Source organism: Castor canadensis, chromosome 12 (assembly GCF_047511655.1).
Source record: "Castor canadensis chromosome 12, mCasCan1.hap1v2, whole genome shotgun sequence".
NCBI lineage: Eukaryota > Metazoa > Chordata > Mammalia > Rodentia > Castoridae > Castor > Castor canadensis.
The window spans coordinates 45014671-45035673 of NC_133397.1; the positions used below are offsets into that span (position 1 = coordinate 45014671).

The 21003-nt window shown below is 36.4% G+C and overlaps 1 protein-coding gene across 1 annotated transcript in view; it reads right to left on the minus strand.

Annotated features, from left to right (window-relative positions):
• Window positions 1–9155, minus strand: part of LOC141414721 (uncharacterized) — a 48069-nt gene extending 38914 nt beyond the window's left edge. The window contains exon 1 of the mRNA XM_074049017.1: window positions 8984–9155. Coding sequence (XP_073905118.1) covers window positions 8984–9155 — 172 coding nt within the window. The remainder of the gene's footprint in view (window positions 1–8983) is intronic.
• Between the last annotated feature and the right edge of the window lie 11848 nt (window positions 9156–21003).

Genomic DNA, 21003 nt, shown 5'->3' on the forward strand with positions numbered 1-21003 from the left:
GAAAAATGAGTTTTCCTCCTGCCTTCTATTCTTAAAAGTTTTTTAAATATAGATACCCTGAAGATGTTATGCCATTACTTATCACATTAATAGACAATTAATGGATAATTTGGACAATACATACTTGTTTTATACTGAGATTAAGATAGTAGCACTGGACAAGACTAATGATTGAGGTAGAGGAAGTAGGCGAGATTAGAGAATTTGAACTAAAAAGGAGACTGTTATAGGGCAAAAGTCAGCTGTGCATGCATGAGGATATTGGCTGCCTAGAGATTAAAGAAGCAAAAATGTCAGAAAGTGAAAAGGTAGGGAAAATAGGACATACGTCAAGGACTTGTTATCATTGCAACTACAACTGACTCAACTAGAGCCTCTCTCCATGTTTATTATGTATCAATAATAGAAAAAGTAAAAAAGAAAATATCAGTATGATACTTAATATGATATATAGCATATACAAACAAATACCTATTTCTAAATATCCCATATTGTATTTCCCATAGAGAATGATTTAGAATCAGTGTATTTGGGGATGGGCAAAAGAGGCCCGAGATAAAAGTCTACCTCTGAGTGTTCTCATGCAAGATGGATGACCTCTTTAAAGTTTAGATGTCTTTAAAAAATCATCTTAAGAAATGGTGGGAATGATAGTACCAGTATTTTAGGATAGTTTGAAAGATCAAATGAGATAAGTGATGCAAACTGCTTAGCACATACCTTGCTCAGTGTAAGTGCTTAGTGAAGTCTACTTATTAGGATTGTTATAAGTCAGTGAAAGTCCTGAGTGGCACTGGAACAACTCTTGCATATTACTGAAATGTGTTGGCTAAAAATGTGCATAAAATCACTTTCAAGGACAAAATTAACCTTCAGCTTTCTCACGTGACCCACATATACACACCATTATTACCCAGCACAGAACTTTTGAGATACTCAAAATAGAAAGAAAAGAAAGGTAGATCCCATCAGATTTCCTATTCTGTTTTTCTGACTCATAATTGCTAAGGATGAAACCCACATAACTTATTTGCACTGTTTCACTGTTTGACATTATGCTCAGTTTCTTTCCTGCTAATTTATATTTTGCTACTAGTCCTTGTGGAACACTTGGGACACCCTTAAAAATAAAATATTTTTTATGTTCATTAAAATATTTTAGTGAATTCAAATAATAAAAGTGACCAACAACACTGCCTTATACAGCATAAAAACATTCTTAGAGGGCATAAAGTTGAAACAAAGAAACAGCAGAAATGATACTCCCAATCATATATTCTAAAGTAGGTGATCATAACACTGGGAAAATGATAAAAACTAAGTTAATGTGTGTGATCCAGAAACTATCCTCCCTGTACCCTGACTTTATAGATAGATACATATAAGGCTAGTTTAAAAAAGTAAGTATTCTTTTTTGTTTGTTTGTTTTTTTGAGGTTTTTTGTTTATTTATTTACACGTGCATACATTGTTTGGGTCACTTCTCCACCCTGCTCCACTCCCCCACCCTTCCCCCTCCCCTCCTCAGTTTCAGGCAGGTCCTGTTCTGCCCATGTCACTGATTTTGTTGAAGAGAGGACATATGCACAATAAGAAAGACAAAGCATTTTTGCTAGTTGAGTTAAGGATAGCTATACAGAAAGATTCCTACTGTTGCTCTCATGTACCCATGTGTTATGACCCATGTTGATTTAACTCTAACTGATCTTTACCTTGGGTCCTGATCTCCTGCTCATGATAACCTGTCGTTTTAGTTTCTGTATTAGCTCCTCTGGAGTGAGAACATCAAACGCTTTCATGTTATGGGTTTTCTACCTATTCCTATATCTCCCATAAATGCTCTCCCTTTGTCATGTGATCCAAGTCCAACAGCATTGCTCCATTTGCCCTAGATCTAAAGTCCGCATACGAGGGAGAACATATGACTTTTGGTCTTCTGGGCTTGGCTGCCTCGCTCAGAATGATGTTCTCCAGTTTCATCCATTTACCTACAAATGATAAGATTTCATTTTCCTTCATGGCTGAGTAAAATTCCATTGTGTAAAAGTACCACATTTTCTTGATCCATTCATGAGTAGTGGGGCATCTTGGTTGTTTCCATAACTTGGCTATTGTGAATAGAGCTGCAATAAACATGGGTGCCTCTGGAGTAACCTGTGTTGCATTCCTTTGGGTATATCCTCAGGAGTGGGATTGCTGGATCATATGGCAGGTCTATGTTTAGATTTTTAAGAAGTCTTCAAATTTTTTTCCAGAGTGGTTGCACCAGCTTGCATTCCCACCAGCAGAGGATTAGGGTTCCTTTTTTTCCACATCCTCACCAACACTTATTGTTGGTGGTGTTTTGGATGATGGCTATTCTAACAGGGGTGAGGTGGAATCTTAGTGTGGTTTTGATTTGCATTTCCTTTATGGCAAGAGCTGGTGAGCATTTTTCCATGTGTTTTTTGGCCATTTGAATTTCTTATTTTGAAAAAGTTCTGTTTAGTTCAGTTGCCCATTTCTTAATTGGTTCATTGATTTTAGGAGAGTTTAGTCTCTTAAGTTCCCTGTATATATCCCTTGTCTGATGTATAGCTGACAAATATTTTCTCCCACTCTGTGGGTGGTCTCTTCAGTTTACAGACCATTTATTTTCTTGTGCAGAAGCTTTTTAATTTTATGCAGTCCCATTTCTCCATCCTTTCTCTTAGTTGCTGGGCTGCTGAGGTTCTATTAAGGAAATATTTGCCTATGCCTATTTGTTCCAGAGTGTTTCCTGCTCCTTCCTGTAGTAACTTCAGAGTTTTAGGTCTGATATTTAGGTCCTTGATCCATTTTGAGTTGGCATTCTACATGTTTAATGCAATTCCCATCAAAATCCCAATGACTTTCATCACTGAGATTGAAAAATCTACCCTAAAATTCATTTGGAAATACAAGAGACCGTGAATAGCCAAGGCAATACTCAGAAAAAAGAGCAATGCTGGAGGTATCACAATACCTGACTTCAAACTATATTACAAAGCAATAACAATAAAAACAGCATGGTACTGGCACAAAAACAAATATGAAGACCAGTGGAACAGAATAGAGGACCTGGATATGAATCCACACAACTATACCCACCTCATTTTTGACAAAGGTGCCAAAAATATATGATGGAGAAAAGACATCCTTTTCAACAAATGATGCTGGAAAAGTGATTACCCGTCTGCAAGAAACTGAAACGAGATCCATGTCTATCACCATGTACTAGTATCAACTAAAAAAGTAAGTATTCTTTTAATTTGTCTGAAGAGGTGTTGCATTTGTAGCATCTTATCCCAGAGCCTGTTTTTTATTAACACCAAATATTATGTTGGCTAAATTTATGTTATGAACACAAAACTTATATTTAATTTACTCTAATATGTAACTCCATTAAAAAGTAAAGGCTTTACAAAGGGATTAGATTACTTTATTATTGCTACTCTAAATAAAGTATAGAAGACTTTAATAATCATCATAGGTTGTAGTTTAAATATGCCCAAAAACTATAAATCACATCACAGAACAGAAAGTACAGGTAATAGGAGAGATAATAGGTAATAGGAAACTTCTAGTTTCCCCAGTGTGGGACTTTATACCTTATGGACACCTCTGTTGTCTCACTTTTATTCACTTATACAACTGAAACATATGGGGGTGGGATGGGGGTAGGAAATGGGCATCCTAAGATTGCCCCAGAGTGCTCTTCTCCTCACCGATTTCCTCTCGCAGCTGCCATCCATCCCATCTGGACTTTCCTTGATACAAAGCCCATTTATTTCCAACCTGTTTTATTCATGTGAAAGGTTAGAGTTTAACTTAGCTCTTATCTCCTAAATTCTTCCAAATTTAAGCAGGAAGTGTGAGCTTTAGTAGCTAGCTCCATTGGAGTTAGCCAAAAGCTTATCAAGTAAAGAGAAGATGTTGTATTGAAGACAGCAGAGCAGGAACAGAACCTCAGGTTACAGATTCAAGCCAATGGAAAGGTGTATGTCAAACACATGCCCTTTGGCTCTTGTACAAGGTTCCCACAGGAACTAGTCAGTGGTGATTATCCATGAGTCCAAAAAACAGAAAAGAAGTAAAGTTCATGGAACCATAATGAAGAAGCCTATGGGAGCTCAGTCACAAACAATGGAGGAACTGATCACTGGCATCAGGATATTTGTGCAATAAGTTGGTGCAGATCATGAAAATGTTTGACAATACCATTAGTACAATGGCCACTTCAATGATGAGCATCAAGGATTAGCACCTACCAACCTAATACTTACTGAAGAGGTGGTATGTGCCAACTAGTAAGTTAAGAACTATGGTGAATCAGTACACTAAACCTTCATAACCATCCTGAGAAATAATTACCCAACACTAAGGCATTTCTGATCAAGGGCTTCTTAAAATGGCCCTCAAGTAAGAGCAGAGATAGCTGAGATTCTAGAATAGTATTAAAGCATCTAGGTAGGAGATATGTGGCCACAATTTTAAAAGTTACAAAGTCATTATAGTTAATATGGGTTTGTGCCCTACAAAGATAGGAGCCTTTGTGAATCATAGAACCATACATCCTAAGGTGAGAAGAGACCTCAGTGATCTTCTGACTTACTCTCTGATCTCTAAAGATTATCTCCATTTTATAGAGAAAGAATCTGAGGCACTGAGGAGTTAAATGACTTGTTGAAGATCACAGAGTAACAGTGATGGAAAACTGTAAAACCACTCTATTAAGTCTTGGAAACCTATTGATAACCTTTGGAGTAACAGCTCTTTGAAGAGCCAAATTAATCTTTCCTAGAATGCCCACTATTCATGGGCTTTCCCTTTCCTTCACTGGAGGTCAGACACTTGGAAATTGCTGCTTAAAATAACTACCTCCTACCTTATAATCTATACCCACCCTCTTAAGCTTGATGACTGCTGGATCCATTTGCAGCCCATGTGTCCCTGGGAGGTGCTAACTCCTGCAGCTTTTCTCTATAAGCCTGTCTGTGAGCTGAATTCTCCAGCTACACAGTTTCACTTTTCATAAAGACAAGCAGCAAGGAGAGCACAAAAGAAGCCAATTTATCCATTTTTCTCTATCTGGAGTACATGTGGAGTCAAAATTGATGGTTTGCCTCTGCTCTCCCTGCTAGGATAATTTGGGGTGATATTGCAACTAAACGTTATGTTTAAACCATGCCAGTCACACTGTGCATTTTAAAGACCACATTACAGAGTGCATTACCTTTCTAACATATCTGAGCATATGAGTAAATTTCAAAGCAGAATAGCTTCCATGAATAGCAAATTATCTCATCTTTAATTTCATATTGCTATTCAGAGAGAGAAGCCCCATTTGTCTAATCTTATTTCTACTGTGATATGTTTTTCACTAAGGGTGAAGTTGTTAAAATGTGTTTCAAATATTGTTTATTTTGTCTTTTTCTCTTATCATACTAATACACTCTCTCAATCCCCAAAATGTATAACTTTGGATTGTGTTTCTAATCCTCCTTGTTTCCTTTAAAATGTAAATATGCTGTAAGTCCTTGATATCTTTCTCAATAGAAAAGTCTGGATTTTCTTCTATATCTTTCCTCAAAGTTTTCTCAACAAAATTATAATCCCAAAACCAAATTTTTCTCCTTATCTGTTTTAGGATTCAAAGCAGATTGCTCTTTTTTGTCATGATACCCCTTCTTCTACTCCAATTACACAGAGCAAAAATATCAGAATTATTAAACACTTATACATATTTAATATTTGTTAATAATCTTTCCTTTCATTTTACTGATTTTTATGAGTTTTTTCTCTATAATTTATTATGCCAAATCCAAGTCTGTAAAAACAATGATTAATAATGAAGCCTTCTCAGACTATTATATTCATGTGGTATTGCCTGGATAAATGGTCAAACTTGTTACATTTTTTTTTGTTTCTTCTGCTTCTAATAAGAGCTAGCTCTTAGACTTTAGTTGCATCTTATCTTTCCTGATCATGAAATAGTGAGTTCCCAACAGGTGCACATTCAGTAGACAGCATAAGCAAGAATAAAACTTTGTTGTTTTAAGTCATTAATATTTGATCATTACCTTTTGTTATAGTCTTTCTAACTTATTATTTATTATACACATACCTCTCAATAATTTAACATGGTCACACTATTCAAAATGAGGAAATATTTCTTAATTAAGGCTTCTTTATAAAGGCTTACATATTAAGGCTCTTTTTGTTTATTAGCATCTTATTTTTCCTTTCAGTTCATTTTTTGTTGTTCTCCATTATTTGGCATTATTCAATTCGTCCTTCAACAAATGTTTATTGCATACCTACTCAGCTACTTTGTATTATTCACCAACAAAAACATATTAACAGAAAATTGTTAGCTGGGCATGGTGGTACAATATCTATAATCCCAGTTACTTGTGGCAGGAGGATGTTGAGTTCAAGCTAGACTTACCTCAAATACAAGCCATAATGAAAAGTTTTGGAGGTGGGGTTATGGCTCAAGAGGTAGAGCACTTGACTAGCATGCATGAAGCCCTGGGTTCAATCCCCCAACACCACAAAAAAGAAAAGAAAATTGTTTGACCAATGTTTGAAACATATACACCTATGTTTATTACAGCACTGTTCACAATAGCCAAGATATGGAAACAACCCAAATGCCCTATAACTGATGAACAGATTAAAAAATGCAATATATATATAAATAAATAGATAGATGGAGATAATGGAGTTTTATTTACCCATAAAGGAAGAATGAAACCATGTGGTTTGAGCATATCATGTTAAGTAAGCCAAGCTCAGAAAGGCAAAGACTAAATGTTTTCTGTCATATGTAGTGATAAACACAATAAAATATAAGCAATATTATGAAAAAACAGATTAAGCTAAGGGGCAATCACTAATGGGAGAGAGTGTGTGAAAGTACACATGTATGTTAATGGAAAAATGAGACCTGTTAAAACTATTCTAGGAATGGGGGGGTGGGGTAGAGGAGAATGATGGAGAGGGTGAATTCAAGAATGATATATTCGATATATTGTAAGAACTTTTTTATATGCCACAGTGTACCCCCAACATAACATTAAAAAATAAAAAAGGAAGTTAAGAAGGTGAAAAGTAAAAGAAAGCATAGGGCTACTGTATTTTCAAAAGATTTTGTGAAAAACCTGGAAACTGGAATGATTTCTGTAAGTAAATATATTCTCAGTAATAATCTGAGACACCTATCCCAGAAATCAAATGCTACCAAAATGTATCCAAATCAATAATTTTGGTTAATATTAGTGTTAGTTATCATTATTTGATTAAGTTTAACCATTAGTAGCAATGAGAAAATTAGATGTTAAGTACACTACTTGGGATGTTTTAGTCTTGACCTAATTTATTGGTGAGTTGCTCCAATCACAATTTTAAAATTTCCACTACATTCTACATGGAATATGCCATTTCACAAATCACTCACTGTACAGAGCAGAGGCAAGTGTAAACATATAGAATTAATACAATAGTATTAAGGGATAGGCGATTCTCAAAGCCCTGAATGCTGAATAGTTTTTAAAAGTATTTTTGAAAAGGTAAATGTGACTTTGTACTTAATTGGTGCCTTGAATAAAGAGCTAGATTGCAGTGATTGTAGCACTATAAATCTGTCAGCATTTCTTTCATTAACCCTGTTTTGCTAAATGACACTTTATATTTTTACATAAAAATTAAATTTAAATCATTTTGGATACATTTAGCTGACCTTAAAATATCTTTGATGATTTCATTTTAGCAAGCAAGATAAGAAGGTAATATTCTCTCTCAGGAAGAAAGAATTTGAAAGGCAACTTTCAATAACTCAGATATTGAGCATCACCTAATTGTGCCAGTAACACAAATACAAATAACACAAGTCCTAGAATGACAGCACACACATAGTCTGCCACACCAACTGAAGGTTGCAGTGTACATATGCGGATGTATAGTGAAGGTCATGTAGAAGGTAAGGCGTAGCAAAAGAAAGACTTCTAGATTCTTAAGTTGAAGGGTTTAGTCATGATGGCCAAAACCTAAGGAGAGATCCTGATAAATTGCTTAAACTTCTCTATCAGCCAAGATTTATTAATCTTCAAAATAAGGAATTGAACTGTAAGACTTTGTTGATTCCTTTGAAACTAGAAATTGTTTTATGAGCTAAATATCTTCAGGTTTTACTCTTTTTTCTCATCATAGACCACCTATAAAAATAAAATGAAATATGTCAATAGCTCAGCTCCTAAAAGTAATGGTTGTCTTTCACTTGCAAATAGAGTGGAATAGAGTGAAATAAGATTGCTCCTATTTTTAAAAAGTAGATTAAGATAACAAAAAGGTAGATAAAATAGCAAACACGTGTGCACATAGACCCATTTAAAGAACTCAGAGTGCTTTTGAAGAAAAAATAATTTAAGAGGAAAAGATTAGGGAATGAGAGAACTGGGAATGATGGGTTTGCAATCAAAGACATATCTTTTCCTGTAGGCATTGCATGAGAATCTGCCCTTTGCTTCAGCAAAAAGTCACCGGTTAGTGGTTTAGAAATCCAGTGAATCCTTCAAATTCTAAATTGAAAACTTCGAAATCTATGTCTAAATAGTGGAGTAAGAAATAAACTGAGCCTTATAAAATGACCACACTGGAGAATCAAACAAAATGACATATGTTGACATCTCTATAGCCCAATGGTGACTACCGCAAAAAAGGAAGTTCAGAAGACCCCAAAAGACACCCATGGGGCCCCATAACAAGTGAGAAGCAAAGCCCTCTCCAAATCTACAAATAGAGAAGCAACCAACCATGGGAAGAATGGGAGGAACAACTTGCAGCTAAACACTTTTGATTCCCTGCCTCTGAAGTCTCCATGTGACTCCAAGCTCTATTACTTGGCATGTTCCATGGTAAGTCCTGGTCCCAGCACACACAGGAACTCAGAGCTCTATGCTCCCCTCTACTACATGACCTGATACCTTCACCCTGAAATGCTAGGAGAACTGGCACCACTGTATAAGCAGGATCCACAGTTCCCACTGCTCTACAGGTAACAGAAAGCACAAACCAGCAAGTTTGGTTTCCCCATGCCAGCAGCAGCTGCCATTGCTCCTGGTAGCCTGCACAGCAAGTTGATTTCAGGGCTCCCATTATCCCCCATGCATGCAGCTCTACTGTTACTGCCCTCCTGGAAGCCTACACTGGCAATCAGGCCCCAGAACTCCTGCTGCCCACAAGCTTTGTTCCCCTATGCCTGCAGGAGCTGCTGTGGCTCCTGGTAGCCTGGGCCAGCAAGTAGGCCCCAGGACTCCCAGTACTCAAAGGCTTGGTTCCCCTGTGCCTGAAGATCTACTGTACTGTGCCCCTGGAGCCCATATCTGGAAAACAGGCCTCAGAATCCTTGCTGCCCAAAGACTTGGTCCCCCCACGCCAGCAAGCAGGTCCCAGGCCTCCTGCTGTCTGCAGGTTTGGGTTCTTCTTGCCTGCAACAGTGCTGAGGCTCCTGGAAGTCCATGCGGCAACACAAGTAGAGCCCAGGGCCTCTGATGCTTTATGGGTAGACAGTTCAAGACTACCAGCTTTGCTGCTCCACGGGCACCCTCCACTTGCTACTCAGTTCCAGGTGCCTGCAGCCACACATGCAAGTGATCACCAGCCTCCATGCTTTGCTATACTGCTGCGTCAAAGAGCAGGAACCCAGTTACTCCACTGAGTGGTAATCTGCCATTCTGTGGGTGCTAGGAGACATGCTTCCATAAGGCACAAAAAGGCCCAGTGCTTCCCACTGTGCCTCTCCTGTGGTCACAGGAGAGCCCCCACTTCTCTGTAAAGGAGCAAATATGCCAGATTCCTCACTGAGGAGAGGAAAACTGTAACCTACTCCTAAGTGAGTAGCACCAGAAGGCCTGCCTCCCGAGGTGCACAGAGACCCAGTGCTAGCCAGTGTGCCTGACAATTAGTGAGCTCCTGCTCCGCCATCAAAGAGCTAGAATGCCAGGTTCCCCACTGAAGAGAAGAAAGCTGTAATCTGCTACTCTGTGGACAGCACCAAAAGGCATGCTTCCTCAAAGTGCACAGAGGCCCAACACTTCCCACCTCACCAGCTAACAGTAGAGTCCAGTCTCCCCTGTCTAATAGCTGGAACCCCAGATCCCCCACTGAGTGGCAATCTGCTATTCTGCAGCTGACAGAAAGCCAGCTTCCCAAGGTGCACAGAGGTCCAGTTCTCTCCACTGTCCCTGACAGCAAAGAGCCCTCACTCCCCCATTAAAGAGCAAGAATGCCAGATTCCCCGCTGAAGAGAGGAAACCTGTAACCTGCTACTCTGCAGGTGGCACTGGAAACCCTGCTTCTCTAAGGTACACAAAAGTCCATCGCATCACACTGTGCCTCCCTGCAGGAGAGTCCCATCTCTCCTGCCCGTGATCTGGCATGCCAGCTCCTCCACTGAGTAGCAATCTGCTACTCTGCTGGTGCTAGGAGGCCTACCTCCACAGTGCACAGAGATCCAAGACTCCCCACTGTCACTGCAGGACAGTCCCTACAACCCCATCAAAGAGTGGGAACTCCAGCCCCTTTGCTGAGGGGAGAAAAGAGGTAATCTGCACCACAAAAAGAACCCTATAAGGGGTTGCATTTCCAGCATACCCCTCTCTGAGGAAAACTGATGCAGCCCCATGAGAAAAAACTCAAAACCCCAACTACAGGGGCACAAGTGATTAAAACCCCAACCCAAAACAACTCCAGATGCCTAAGTCTCAATGCAGAATGAAATATCAAGACAACTGCTCTCCTTCAAAAGTCAATTCCAGCATTAAGGATCTAAACACCTGTGTAGTGGAAGGGATATCAAATAATGAATTTCAAAAAACAAAAGTAAAAATGGTTAATGACCTCCAAGAAGAACCACAAAAGCTACTATTAGACCTCAAAGAGGATGTAAATAAACAATTAAATGAGCTCAAAGAAAATGCAAAATGCAGATGAATGGAATTAAGATGACTATCCAAGATATAAAAGAGGAAATCAATAAAGATATAGAAACCCAGAAAAATAATCAATCAGAAAAAACTCAATATCCTAAATACACATCTCAATCAAAACTTGGCAAACAGTGTGGAGCAAGTTGAAAACAGAGTATCAGGATCATAAAAGAAAATAGAAGAATTAGACTAAATAGTAAAATATCATAAAAGAATGCTAAGAAAATATGAAATGGGACATGGAAGATATCTGGGACTGCATGAAAAGACCAAACCTATGAATCACATTGTAGAAGAAGGAAAGAAGATACAAACTAAAGGCATTGACAACCTACTCAATAAAATAATAACAGAAAACATCCCTAACCTCAAGAAAGAGAGAGTTACTCAGATGCAGGAAGCTTTACAGAACACCAAACCATCAGTACCAAAAAAAGAAACGCTCTCAAACACATCATAATCAAAACACTCAGTACACAGATCAAAGAAAGAATTCTTAAAACTGCAAAAGAGAAAAGGCAAGTCACATGTAAAGGCAAATTTAACAGCAGATTTTTCAATTCAAACTCTAAATTCAAGAAGGTCATCGAAACATCTTCTTTCAGACCCAACTGTCAACCTAAACAAGTCTACACGGCAAAACTATCCTTCCTAAATGAAGAAGAAATTAAAACTTTCCACAATAAGGAAGAACTAAAGGCAGCACTATAGAAGATACTTAAAGGACTGTTACATATAGAAGAAGAAACTAGAGTGAGACAGGAAGACCCAAGAAAGAACAGTCCTTTTGAATGAGCAGATCAGTAAACAAGGAGTAGGTAAAAACTAAAGAACAGGGGAATAAAAATGACTGGAAACAGCAGGCATGTCTCAATATTAGCACTGAATGTAAATGGCCTTAATGCCCCAATCAAAAGACATAAAATAGCAAACTGGGTTGAAAAAATCAAGACCCAACCATATGTTGCTTACAAGAGACTCCTATCACTGACAAAAATAAACACTGGCTTAGAAACGAAGGGTGGAAAAAAGTTTTCTAAGCAAATGGACCCCAACAGGCAAGAGTAACTATACTCATATCTGATAAAGTAGACTTCAGACTAAAATGAATCAGAAGAGACAGTGAAAGTCACTTCATGCTAATTAAAAAAACAATTCATCACGAGGAAATATCAATCCTTAATATATATGCACCCGCCTACATTTAAAAGTCTAATGGATCTATCAGCACAGATAGATACTAATACAGTGATAGTGGGAGACCCCACTGTCACCAATAGACAGATCATCAAGGCAAAAGATCAACAAAGAAACTTCAGAGCTACTCCTAACATAGACCAAATAGGAATTGTTGATATGTACAGAGTATTTCACCCAACAACCTGGTAATACACATTCTTTTCTGCAGCTCATGGAACTTTCTCCAAAATAGATCATATTTTAGGAAACAAAGCAAGTCTCAACAAATTCAAAACACTGATTAACGCCCTGCAATATAGCAGATCACAATGGAATAAAATCAGACTCCAACAACAAAAGAAACCACAGAAAATATGCAAACACATGGAGACTGAATAACACACTGCTGAAAATCCAATGGGTGAGAAAGAAATAAGGGAGGAAATCAGAAAGTTCCTAGAATCCAGTGAAAATGAAAATACAACCTACCAGAATCTGTGGGACAAGCAAAGGCCGTGCTAAGTGGAAAGTTTATAACTATAAGTGCCTACATTTAAAAAAAAAGAGAGCCTCTCAAATAAACAACCTAATTATGTACCTTAAGCTCCTAGAAAACCAAGAACAAACCAAACCCCAAATCAGCAGATGGAGTGAAATAATAAAGATCAGGGCTGAGATCAATGAGCTTGAAACCAAACAAACCACACAAAGAATCAATGAAACAAAAAATTGTTTCTTTGAAAAGGTTAACAAGATCAACAAACCCTTAGCCAACATGACAAAATGGAGGAACAAGAAGACCCAAATTAATAAAACCAGTAATAAAAAAGGGGACATAACCACAAATATTAATGAAATCCAGAGAATCATTAGAAAGTGCCTTGAAAACTTACATTCAAATAAACTGGAAAATCTAGATGAAATGAGTAAATTCCTAGATGCATATAACCAACCAAAATTGAACCAAGAAGATATTAAACACATAAATCATTCTATTACATGCAATGAAATTGAAGCAGTAATAGTCTTCCTACAAAGAAGAACCCAGGACCTGATGGATTCATGGCTGAATTTTACCAAACCTTTGAAGAAGAACTAACACCCATACTCCTCAAACTTTTCCAAGAATTAGAAAGGGAAGGAATACTACCAAACTCATTATGAAGCCAGCATTACACCCATTCCCAAACCCAAAAAAGATGCAACCAGAAAAGAGAATTACAGACCAATATCTTTAATGAATATAGATGCAAATATTCTCAACAAAATGCTGGCAAGTAGAATTCAACAACACTTGAAAAAGATCATACACCACGATCAAGTCAATTTCATTCTAGGGGTTCAAGGATGGTTCAACAGATGTAAATCCATAAATGTAATACAGCATATAAACAGAGCAAGGACAAACACCACATGATCCTCTCAATGCATGCAGAAAAAGCCTTTGACAAAATCTAGCACCCTTTCATGATAATAGCTCTGAAGAAACTAGGAATAGAAGGAATGTTCCTCACATGAATTAAACAGGGAATTCTTACAAATAGTAAGTAAATACACAAAGAAGTATACTCAGCCATAAGGAATAATGACATGTACTTTGAAGAGGATGGATGCAATTGGAGTATATCATGTTAAGTGAAGTAAGCCAGGATCAGAAATATAAAAGCCACATGTTTTTCTCATATATGGAAGACAGATCCAATGATAAACATATATACAAAAACAAGCATGATCATATACAAAAACATGTAGAACATGTTTGTAACTGTGGAATACTCATGGAACTTGGGGAAAGAGAGAAAGGAAAACAGAATGATAGAGCATCAGTAATATACATAAGATGTAAAGGTAGAGGATATAAAGATGTGTTTTTAAAGCTGTTGACAAGTGGATGGAGAGAGGCAAAAGGATAAAGGAGAGTAATGGAAGGGGTTGAATGGACAAAGGTAAAGCACACCCACGGTAGGCATATATTGATTCACCCCTTTGAACATCAACTTAAATATTAATAATGAAAAACAGGACTGTAAAATATGCACAGTGTGGGGGGTGCTCGTTGTGGGGGAGGGTGAAGGAAAGAGATTAAGGTGACAGTATATGGTACATGGACTTCATATACCTATATGAAACAGAACTAAGAAACCTCTTGCAATTGCTTTACGTGGGGTGGGAGGTGACTGAGGGGGAAGAGATGATGGGATAATGAAACTAATGCACAATATAAGTGTAATTGGAATTGTCACTATGAATCCCTCCTGTATAATGAATATATCCTAGTAAAATGTATAAAATAAAATAAAAGTCTAATTTGTCATCTAATAAAATAAAATAAAATGACAACCCTTTCTCCACTTAAATCTACCCAAGAATGGATGGAGTTAATTTGCTTCCCTCTCTGTCTATAAAAGGAAAAGGTAAATATCTTCTGGTTGGAAGACCCAACAGTCTAAAGCCTCCAGCTGTTTTATACAATATAGCTAGAAAAAAGAAAAGTACTCAGAATGCTGAGTGAGGAAATCAAAATGAAAATTCAAGAGCATTAATAATTATAGTTATAGACTCAGCCATAGGAGGTCTAGTATTGTAGTTTACTGACAAGGATTATGATAAAATTAAGATATTCAAGTAAAAGTATGAAAAATTGGAGAATCACATAAGAAAAAATTAAATTAATGCCCATGGTTATATTTTCTTACGAAGACTATTCAGATCTCAAAAAATCACTACACATACACACAATCACAGACACAAGCACTGCGTAAAATCATCACCAAATTTAGTTTGCCCTCTTAAGTGTTTGAAAAATTTTTGTGGTACATTTTTTCCTGGGGAGGATTTTAACAGTAGATAATATGTTTTAAAATATATGAAGGAGTATTTTTATATTATTTTCCTTGTGTTATTCTTGAAATACAATTTTCTAAGAGATTTTTTTCTAAAAAATTGTCAGAAGTATCAATGGAAAGTGTTAATAATATCCATTTATTTTCATATCTTCAGGGTCTGTAGTGATCTTATTTCATATTTCTGATATTGGAAACTTATTAATATTCCATCTTTTCCATGATAAGTCTTGCTAGTACCTTACCAATATTATATTTTCAAAGAATTATTTCAGTTAGGTTAATGCATTCATCTGTGCATTTTATTCTGTTTCATTAAGTTCTCTTATCTTTATTGTTTTGTCTGCATACTTTATTTGACTTGATTTGTTATATATTTCTTAATATCTTAAGGTAGCTTAGAACATCCATTTTCAATTTTTGTTCTTTTCCTAAATATATTTAAGGTTATCAATTTCCCTTGGTTTTGGTTTTTGCCATTTCTAACAAATGTCTATATGCTGCATCTTCATTATCTTTCTGTTTAAAATAGTGTCTAGTTTAGGTTGTGATTTCTCCTTTGACATATGGGTTTTGAGGAGTATGTTGCTTAATTCCAAAAGTTGGAGATTGGAGACTTTCTAATTACTATTTGTTTTTTGTTTCTAGGTTAATTCTTCTATGGTCAGAAAACATACTGAATATGATTTCATCCTTTGAACTTTTCTTAGATTACATTATTTTACAAGATATATACATACTATATATCTCATATACCCATGAACTAAATGTGCTCTTATTTTCTTGAATAGATATCATGTATGATTGCTAGTCCACATTTTTAGGTGTGTTGTTTTACATTTTCACTATTCTTGCTGCATTTGTTTTTGCAGTGCTAAAGGGAGAACCAGGAACTCAGAAATGCTAGGCAATCACTCTACACTGAGCTATAACCCCTGTGCCTTGCTATAGTTCTGATTGCTATAGTTCATATGTGATTTAATATTAACCAGAATGATTATATGCATGACTATTATTTTCACTTTTTTATGGTAAGGATTATCTAAATTAAACTACCAGAGGCAAATATATTACAATTGTCCTATCTGGTGAACTGATATGCTGAATAAGTAGATATTATTAAGCTAATAAAATTTCGCTCTAAAACTAAGCATGGATGCACTTACTTAGAGTAAGTAAGAAATGGTTTTATAAAGTAAAAATCCTCTTTTTCATGAAGTAATTCATCACCTTCTAATTTATACTCTGGGAATTTGGATGTGTTTGGAGTGAATTTCATTAAAATCAGTTGCACCCACAGTTCTGTCTGTTAGCAAGTATTACCATCCAAGTAATTCACACCAAGTGCACTTTAATGAAACAGGATCCCTGATGCAGATGAACTGAAAAGTGTTTAATTTTTCCTGATCCTCCACAAAATTATTGTATAGCAATGAAAAATCCAGAAATCCAGAGAAAGTTACTTAAAAATATAATTCCTTGCTTTCTTATGGAAATGTGTGTCACGTTACCAAGTTGAACTTTTTGCACACAACCAGAGGTCATCAATGTGTGACAAGAACATAGAGTTTAAAGCTTTACTTTCTAGAAGGAGACTGTGTTTTCGCTCCTTTCTGATTGCTTGACAATGAACATACATCTTGACCTGTCTATGTTATATTTCTTAATTCCTGTAGAGTACATACATGCTTTTGGCTGAAAATTGTCTTAGATTATTATATTATTTACCTGATAAACTTGCTATAAATCAAAAGATATGATATAAAAATAATGCAATATAATAAACTAAAAAATAAATACCACAAAATAAATGTTATGATATAAAACAAAAACTTAAAAACAACCCTTATATTTGTGCTTAGTTCAAAAAATATGCCAAAAAGTTATTAGTCATTTTTACTTCCATTATGGTTAGAATGATGGTATAGTACAATGTGATGCATTAGATGTTAAAAGATGTTACATCCAACACCAGGCTTTACTTGTCATTGTCCTTTGAAAGGACTATTTCTCCCCTTTCAATGATTCTTAAAGTATCAGTGGAAATTCAGAAAAATTTATCAGCCAACAAGTGAAGATAAGACCAGTGGTACCTTTTAAGTATTTAATGTCCTCAAACTACAATGGTTTCCATTTAAATCTGAGAATTGATGATACACTCAACTTTAATATGAATGCATGGCTTTATTTTAAGTTATAGATTATTTTAATAATAGTAAAATGATCCAGATTCTAGAACAAATATATTTCAGATCTTTTATTGCAGAATCAATCACTTAATTTAACAAGTTAAAATGAGCAAGCTCAGTTTTACTTTACTCTTATATCAGAGTTCTCTCAAAATCCTTCCCTGCTCCCTTGGGTCCACAGAAGAACCCACTGTTTATGAAAATAACAACAGAAAACAAAGTTTTGGTTAGACAAGTCTGATTGAATCAATGGAGTGTTTCTAAATCATATCCACAATGAAGAGTAGGCAATTTTCTCTTAAACTATTTGTGATTTTCAAGTTTATAAATTGGACAACACTCTTCAGATTTGTGTCCAGGAAGCAGATCCAGTATATGCAAAATGACAGCACACCCAGACTACAGCTGAGAACATTGACTAGTGTGATTAGGAAGCACTTGGGAGGCAATTATCCATGAATCTTTGTGTTTCTCCATGTCTTGGGAGAGAGGCACTGACTGCTCTTTGGTCTAGGTGCCATGACAGACAGAAATAGTGTATCCCTCTAGAACAAAGGGCAGATTTGCTTAAAGAGTCTTCCAAGATAGAGATGATGTCTCCCTTTGGAGCAAAGTGCAGGTGTCTTACTGCCCATAGTAGCAGCTCTGTGTTCTTACTCTTGGGATTCCTCTCTGTGACATGACTCACTGCATGTGCAGGTGTCCTTGGCTCCTGTTTGGGTGCACTGTGGGAGTCAGAGCTCAGGAAATTGACATAAAAATGCTGATCCTCTGGTCATGCAATTGCTGTGAATAATGTACTGTCCATCTCTGGCTCAGGATCTTTTGAGTCAGAAACCACTGCAGTCTAAGTTGCTAGCTTGGAAGGAGGGAAATCCTTGACAGGAACAAGCCAGATCTGTTCATGCAAACTTGCACAAGGGGATTAATTCTTCAGCTACAAGTTCAAAAATAGACAAATTTTAACCTATTATCTAAGAAAATATGCATGTATTTAAGTTACATACGCAATTACAATTTGAAATCAGCCATTTTTATGCAGGTATGAAAATACTGTAGCCCATTAAAATGGTAAAAAATTGGGGGAAGGTTAAAGACAGATAAGAAAAAGCAATAGAAGGGGTGATTTCATCAATGTATATTATACAGATATACAATGAAACCCTTTTGTACAACTAACATTTTCTAATAAAAAAAGAAAAATAATAAACTTTTTTTTTCTTTTCTTTTAGGAGAAAGCAAAGATTTATCAGGATGCAAGGGGAGGCAATGGCAGGCAGCTATGCAAAGGAGCATAGCACAAATTTTAGGCTATTCCTAAAATTTACACAATATGGTCAATATCTAAATAAAAATAATTATTAAAAGCACACAGAACAAGAAGTAGAACTGGAATTTTTGTGGATTTTATTTAAATTTAAGAAAGCTATAATTTAAAAATTATGCCAAATTCTGTTATGAAGAGGGAGGAAGTTAAAGAATTTTACCAGTGAGGTTTAAAGCACTTCTGTTCTGTCATTCTACATGCATCTATTGATTGACTCATTCAACCCTTTGCTCTCTCAATGCATGAAAAACGTCAGACATCTATTGAAGTCTGGCACTGCACAGATATTTTAGCTGAGATGTGGTTTTATATTAGCTATTTTCCACAAACAATGACTACTATTAATATAATATGCAGTGATAAAATTATCACCAGCTATCAGCAGCTTAGATGTACTAACATTTCCAAATGAATACATACATGCATACATGAGTACATTTACAAATAAAATTTCAAAACTTCCCAAATTCCAAGACTGTATAAGTAAATAAAATCAATAATGTCACATAATTAACCCAATTTATTCATGAAGTCTTTGCCAAAAGTAGATCTGAAAAAAATCATTTTACAGTCACTGAGAGCAGTTATAGTTTATCAATAATCCATCAATCATTGCTTTTAGCCCCTTTTAAGCACATTTTATATGATTTATTTTTAATAAAATGTATCAAATCACATAAAATATGTAAACATAAAGTATAATGTATAGTTAAATATTATAGTTATAAAAATAAAATATGACATGAGACAGCTATTCTGTTTTCAAAATAATTAGTTAGATATTGTGATAGTGAAAGGCTGAGAATTCTATAATAAAATATATTCATTATGGAATTTGTAAACCAGTTGAAACCACTATGGGAAAGGGAATGAGATAGAAAGAAAAAAAATAGAGGAGATGAACCAAATTGGGTTATAATACATACAAACATGGAAGTCCCACAAGGAAACTCCTGGTGTAGCTGTCTTAAACAATCCAAAATGCTATTTTTTTCTTCTCCTTTTTTTACACAAAATCAGAGAATAGGAGGGTGAAACAGGACCTGCCTGGGTGATTGGTACCAGTGGGAGGAGGGAGGATGTGAGGAAATGATGATGGAGGGAGTATATGCTGCAACTACGGTGTACACATATATGTAAATAGAAAAATAAGACCTGTTGAAACTATTCCAGGAATGGGAAGAGGGGGAGATAAAGGAGAATGATAGAGAGGCTGAATTCAAGTACGTTATATTTGATATATTGTAAGAACTTTTCTGAATGCTACAATGTACTGCCACCTAGCACAACAATGAAAAACAAATATAGGAGGGTCAGGTGCATTGGAAAAAATACATTCATGCAGCTTTTGAGACTCTATCTGTAAAGTACAAAGCTTTGGGACACCACAATGAAAGGGAAATAAGAACTCTACCATTTATCTGTGTAGTAGTGTAGAAGACAGACTGTATGTCAATTACATAAGTATATTTTATACAGTAAATTGGAAAGTTATAAATGCTTAAAGAAAGAAAAAGGGGTAAGGAAAGAGATTAAGATGATGTTTGGGGCTAAGCATGGTAGTACACTTCTATAATCCAAGCTGTTCAGGAAGATGATGGTTTGAGGCCAGCCTGAACAAAAAATTAGCAAGACCCCCCCATCTCAGCATAAGAACTAGGTATGATAGTCCATACCTGCAAGCTCAGCTATGTGTGTGAGGTGGGGAGCGATGTAGGTAGGAAGGATGGTAGTCCATTGTGGGCTCAGGCAAAAGTGAGATGCTGCCTGAAAAATAACTAAAGCAAAATAGGGCTAAGGACATGGTTTAAGTGATAGAGCGTCTAACTAGCAAGCACAAGTCCCTAATTTCATACCCCTGTGCCACCAGCAACAATAACAAAAAAAACAGAATGCTGTGATGTTTAGAGGAAGGGCACTATGTCAAGTCACTCACAGAGGGGCAGATGAGGATGTGACCATCCAGCCAGAGGGACAGGGGGAGGGCTGTTGAGATAGTCTCACTATATTGAACTTACAGTTTCCCTAACTCAACCTCCCAAGTGCTGGGATTATAGACATAGCCCATCATGTTCATCTTATAATTGTGATTTTATTTAGAGTGGCATAAAAGGATGAATCATGAGAAAATACATCGAATTGGCCAATATAGAAATAATTGTTAACCCTGACCAGAGATGCTCTAGTTTCATGGGAAGGGAACTCATATGAGGCAGATAAAATGCTTGAAAGTCAACAATGCAAACATATTCAGTATCTCTCCCCTCTGTCAAACCTCCAACACCAAACATCATTCGTAAGTTTGTAGGTGTAGGAACTTTACATTTATCATAGCAAACCTACATCTAAGCCACACATTTCATCTTCTCTCTGTTGAAGTGACTAAAAACTTTCACACTGCTGTCTAGGATCGAATCCTCCACTCTGCTCTGGATCCCATCCACTCCCCCATCCTTTAAGACACACTTCCCCCTCACC